The sequence below is a fragment of the Aphanomyces invadans genome (genome assembly GCF_000520115.1).
Source record: "Aphanomyces invadans strain NJM9701 unplaced genomic scaffold supercont1.54, whole genome shotgun sequence".
Lineage (NCBI taxonomy): Eukaryota > Oomycota > Saprolegniomycetes > Saprolegniales > Verrucalvaceae > Aphanomyces > Aphanomyces invadans.
In genome coordinates, this window is record NW_008580199.1 from 352,348 (window position 1) to 358,173 (window position 5,826).

General features: G+C 55.9%; 2 protein-coding genes across 4 annotated transcripts in view; both read left to right on the plus strand.

The window, feature by feature from the left end:
* Positions 1-726: 726 nt before the first annotated feature.
* Positions 727-2,995, plus strand: H310_13624 (hypothetical protein; the record flags this gene model as incomplete). The annotated part of the gene is made up of 3 exons (XM_008881187.1): positions 727-2,260; positions 2,315-2,844; positions 2,897-2,995. The coding sequence occupies 3 exons, from the start codon at positions 727-729 to the stop codon at positions 2,993-2,995; spliced, it is 2,163 nt and encodes a 720-aa protein (XP_008879409.1).
* Positions 2,996-4,615: 1,620 nt separating this feature from the next.
* Positions 4,616-5,826, plus strand: part of H310_13625 (hypothetical protein) — a 3,638-nt gene continuing 2,427 nt past the window's right edge. The window contains exons 1-2 of one of the 3 annotated variants that reach the window (XM_008881189.1): positions 4,616-5,097; positions 5,302-5,673. In XM_008881189.1, the coding sequence (XP_008879411.1) occupies positions 4,644-5,097; positions 5,302-5,673 (826 nt within the window). In that variant the 5' untranslated portion in view covers positions 4,616-4,643. Of the gene's footprint in view, positions 5,098-5,146; positions 5,210-5,301; positions 5,674-5,826 lie in introns of those variants that run through there. The other 2 variants (XM_008881188.1, XM_008881190.1) reach the window with 2 other exon arrangements.

Here is a 5,826-nt window from a genome sequence, read left to right on the forward strand (position 1 = left end):
TGTCCAACGACCACTGGAGGGCATGCCATGTTGCCACGTTTCGGCCACGATCCGCGACAAAAGCAAGTTGTCGCAACGTACCCACGTGCATCTTTCGTTCTCGTCCGCGGGAGGTCGAGCATTGCATCCTGACGCGCGTCGTTCATTCCCAGCTGGAGCCGTCTCTCACCTGGGTCGTCGAGCACGCCTGTTGCGGGTGCTCGTGGGCTGTCGACACACGTCGGCCAATGTTGTGGGCGAATCGAGGGACTCGGGCAATTGTCTAGATATTTCGCTTCTCGACGCAAATGCGCTTGACAATGTGATGGAGCTCCACGTCACAGGGGCCGCACCCTCACATACTACGTAGTACGAAGCAGCAGGAGTAGTGCGGTCGCCAGAATTGGGTGCAGACACTACTTTTGAACACATCACGTACAGTCTGGAGCAAGAAGCCTCTCTCGAGTTCGATACCGAGCGAGAGAATCGCTCGACAAGTCCATCCCGTTCGTTGTTGAGCAAGGGTGACGGCCAAAGCTGACCCGACCACTCGGGACTACCCATGCGCGCGTGCTCTGGGCAATCCACGCCTCCGGCAACGAGAATCGTCATGAAGTGCAGCACCGCTCGGAACATTCCGCAAGTTGAACTGTCGTCTGGCTTCCGTCGTATGCAAATTTGACCACCTGGCTGCAGGCGCACACACCCGCGCATACCATCATGTGGCCCATTCAACAACGCTCGATGATGAAGCCACATGAGGTTTCCCTCGGTCTCTCGCTGGCTTACTTTCACGAGTTCGTCGCAGCCCATGGAGGCCGAACCGCGTTTGAAGACCTCTCGACGGCCAACGTGTGCACTCGATTCGTCATGCCGACGACAGAACTGTCCAAATTGTCGTTGGTGGACCATGTTCTCGCCCAGCCAGGTGGAGACAAGTTTGCCAAGCCAGCGCAGTGGCTCATCAGCCACTCGTGGTCGTACAAGTTTCTCGACGTTGTCGACGCCATCGACAACTTTTGCCACGAACACGCGCTCGACATGGACACGTCGTTCTGGTTTTGCATGTTTGCCAACAACCAACATGCCATTGGCGAGCCCACGGTCATGTTTGATGTGTTTTTGCACGCTTTTCGGACGGCGCTGGCAGACACGGGCAAGATGGTGATGGTGCTGAGTCCGTGGCACGACCCCGCGACACTCAAGCGGACGTGGTGTGTGTACGAAGTGTACTTGTCGATCGTGCTGAACGCTCGCTTTGAAGTCGCGATGGGGAAAACGCAGCAGGCGGCGTTTCTCGACGACATTCATGAACTGGAAAGCATCAACCGCATGCGGGCTCAAGTGAACTGCAAGCACTCGTCGACGACTGTACCGAGCGACCGCGACCACATTTTCAAGCTGATTGACGACACGGTTGGCGGCACCGACAAGTTGGATCGGTTGGTCTTTGAAGTGATGCAAACTTGGGTGCTCCAAACCGTCGGCAATCAAGTCAAGGTGGCGACGACGCCCGAAGATCGGTTTCGATGGTTGTTCACGCAAGCGCAGACGTTGGTCGTGGTGGGAAGATGTACCGAAGCGCTCGAAGTGTACCAGTCCGCCATGGATTTGTTTGCGGCCAACCTGCCTTTGACGTTCTGGCGGGGATGGCAGGCACTGTATCGCTTCGCCGAACTGAAAGCGTACACGGGGCAACCGCGGGAGCTATGGGAGCCCATGTTTGACGAAGCCGTCCCACGGCTGCAAACGCTGCTCGGCAAAGATCACAACGTGGCGTTGAGTGCGCTACGGGAGGCAGGGTTCTGGTTGTGCCGATCGGGGTGTACGGACCGATACAGGAAGATGCTGACCGATTGCTTGGCGCTTGAAACGCGCAAGGCCGACGACAACGACGACATGATCAAGACGTTGCATTACCTCGGCGATTGCTGCTTGGCTCGAAACAAGTGCGCGGAAGCAGAGCAATTGTACCACCAAGCGTACGAAGGGTACTGTCGTCTGTATGGCCCGACGCACGTGCGATGCCGAACGATTCAGGGCAACTTTGCCGTGTGCTACAGCCGGCAAGGCCGCTACCAAGACGCGGCGCAGGCGTTGGCGCCGGTTCTGGACGAGAGCATGCGCACCCTCGGCCCACACCATCACGAAACCATCAATCAAATGGGGAACGTCGGGATTTTCCATCGCTTGTCTGGAAAGTATGTGGAAGCGGACGAGCTGCTGCGCCAGTGCATTCAAAAGTCACGAGCGATCAACATCACGTCCAACCTGACGACGTGTACGACCTCGTGCCGAACGACAGACACTCAACAGCGAACGCGTGTGTGTGTAGGGCTGCGGCATCGGGCGTTGGTCCAGTTTAGCCTTGGCCATCCAAACGAAGCGATCGCGTTAGCGCAGGAAGCGTACAACGCAGCGCGTCATGGCCCTCTATCGGACGTTTGCCTGGCGCTCCTGTCCATCTATTACATCCACATTGAACACGGCTGGCTGGACTCGCTCGATCAAATCGACGTCTTCCTGTGCCAACTGCAAGCGGCTGCCTTGACCCATGAAACGTGGACAAACTTTACGTGTCGCAGGTGCACCGACGTCATTGACGGAGACATGACCGTGTGTATGATTTGCCCGCGACTGGTCGTCCGCTTTTGCCCGTCATGTGCTGATTCCAACGTCAACGCAGTTTGCGATCATGCCAATGACGCTTGGCTCGTGTTGAAGCCCCCATATCGCTACTTGCTCGAACAAAAACTCAAGCTCCTGGCGACCCAACGACGCCATGGATGGCAAGCTTTGTATACCGAGACGGGAGCTATCTACACGGCCCATTGCGACAGGTTTCGTGTGTCGGATCGCGTTCAAGTACTTGTCTCTCATGGCGCGATGAGTCTCATGGTGTCAAATGTGTGTATAGTTGGAATCGCTACACAAATCCAAGCACGTCGGGCTTGCGTGGACGATCGTAGCGATGGCTGCTGCTGGCCTTGCGTGGCTAGCCCAACGCCACAAGTAGTGTCGCAAACGACCGACCGAATGCGCACCGACGCTGGTCTCGAACCAAATGCGTCGTCAATACACCATAGTCGTGGTTTGTTTCACCGAATGTTGCGCCGTTGCAGGGGGCAGACGTCCTGTCGCCGAAACGTGTTGGGATTTTGCAATGGGATCGGTCGGTGCGCCGCCGCCCTCGAGCCATCTTGCTTTCAATCACGGCATGATGGCCAACGACCCGTTGCTGCTTTTGCATGCGCGCTTGCCATGCGAGCCGTCGGGGTTGTCTGCATGGTGGTGTGCACACGGTTGGGTGGCATGTCATACCAGCGGTCTGCGATACAGCTAAACACAAATGGGGCACCAAGCTCGGTTTCCGCATTTCATTTCAAGCACAGTGACTTGGTGTGGTGCTGCGACCGACTCGTGGCCTTCCCATGCACTTGAATCGATTGTTCATGCTGCATCGACCTGTACGTCCACAGAAACGATCAGCAGCGTGTTTTTTTCCACCGCGCCATCGTTTTCCAGAGCAATCCAGACCACTGCGACCAAGCGGACAATGCGTCGTCGCTGCGAACAAGAACCATCCCGACTAAAGTTTCGGACCGCCACCACCAAGCACGGTTCCGCGCACCTCGTGCAATCGGTCAAAGCCAAGCGCTGCATCCGCATGCTAACGTACGTCCAGCGCACCGTCATGATGACGAAGAAGAGAATGCCCATGGCCGGAAGGAATCCTTCGAGCCTTGCTGTTCTTTTACAAACGTCGGTCGCGCGTCGTTGTGGAATTCTCCGTTCCGCGACAATTTGAATGGTTCCAACGCGAATTCATGAGCGCGGGCACACACTTCCCATCGGTCCACTCGGCCAGGTGTGCTTGATTGCTTCTTGGGCAGGATTGGGGGGCGTCTCAAATTCGCAAGGATGACAGGCACGTCGTCCTTGCCGACGGAGCAACCTGGTTTCCGCAAGTTGTGTGCGGGCCATCCGATGGACCAACTTGTGGCCATGAATAGATGGATAGCTGACACCCGCGCGCCGATTCAATCTTCCCGTGGGGGTTGTTTCTGTTTCGGGGGTAGACTTTGGTCGACACGAATCGATCAAGCTGACGAAACCCTCTCGACGGCGGGCTTCTTCAAACCACGAACTGCGCTGACGAAGATGTTGCTGTGGCAAAGGGAGCAACTCGTTGTTCAACCACGCTGCTATGGACTTGCACATATTGCCTTGGTGGTTTTCCGCACGCGTCAGCGCTTTGAATGTCGTTCCATCTCATGAAGAAGTCGGCGGCACCGTACCAGGTCACCCCCAAAGGGCGACAGCACATCCGTGCACAATGCCATTCCCGCAGGTCGACCTGCTGGACAATGGATACCGATTGCTAGCCTGGATGAAGCACGGAACCCCTTGCGGAGATCGGGTGGTCGTTGTGACCCCCCACCGATTGAGCCATTCGCATGAGGTTTCGGGCATGCGCATAAAAATCTGTTTATGCGTGCTTTTCCTTGATAAATCGGAAAACAATTGAAAAATACTTCGAAAATGTCGAGAAATGCAAAATGACACGAAAATACAAAACATCCGGTCAATATCCGGATATTTTATCCGGCGTGCCATCCTGTGATCATGAACAAAGAAAGATTCGAGGGATCGACGACTCCGTGATGATGCTTGCGCCACCGGTGTCGACGGACCAGCGCCATCAGCACGTGTCTGTAAGCGTAGCTGAAATCCGATACCGCAGCCAGACGAAGAAGGTCGCAGTGTACGAAGGAATGTCCCCGGCCGAGTGCAGTGTGCTGCTTCTGGCGGCATTTGTCGACCCTGTCACGTTGGACAAGCAAGGCAACGTGCTGGGCTTTGTGCATCTGAAGACCAAAACGTTCTTGCCGCTTTCCCTCGCGACGGCATTTCCTCAGCTCATTCAGCCGAATCACACGTACGAGCTCATTCTGGAGAAGGAACCACCCACGCACCACGTTGAACCTTCTGTCGCCGATGTTCCTGCAACGACCCATCCAGAAGCGGTGCAACATCGCACCCATCATGCGACGCGATCTCAAGCATCGTCTCCACCACCAGCAGCCCCAACCATCCCCGCCAACCGTACGCAACGAGGTACGCGCGGTGTTTGACTTTTTTTCTTGCATCCTTTTGCAGCTCGTGTGCGAATTTGCACATCCCCAACTACGATCATCGGCGCATGTCCCTGTGTGTGATCACAGTCGTGGTTCGTATTGCCCGCCCTTGCTTGCAGATGGTTCCTTTGGTTGCTGTCATGTGTACGGGTGTCTTCTTCATGGCTCAAGCCTCCCCCCCCAGGACCTTCCACAACCTCCACAACTCCACAGCCCCACAACAGTGCTTTACATCAAGACCAAGACAACTGGAGCGAAACCATGTACAATTTGCTCGTTCACTGGGACACCCATCATAACGCAGGGAACTTGCCGCTGGAGAAGCTCGAGACATTGCTTCTGGGCCAAGAACATCCCCAGCTGCACCAAGCTTTTCTCGCGTATTCGTCGCCGTCGTCCGCAACCCATCGGGACTTGGACGCTATGGTGCATCAAGTGCGTCGGGTGCTTGCAGTCCTCGCGCAACAGACCAAGTCGTCGTTTACGCGGGTCGTCAACCAACTGCCCCTCCTCAAACCGCACGACATTGCGCTCATTCATGAGCTCTTCACGCAAGGTACTGTTACAGCGCATCGCTCCGCAACGTCGCCAAACGCACGTTGTCCTTGCTTACGTGCTTGATGTTGCGACTGAAAGCACGAAATGCCAAAGCTCCTCGCGTGCATTTTGTCCTCAAATCGTTTGTGTGGATATGTGTGCGAGTCGGCTG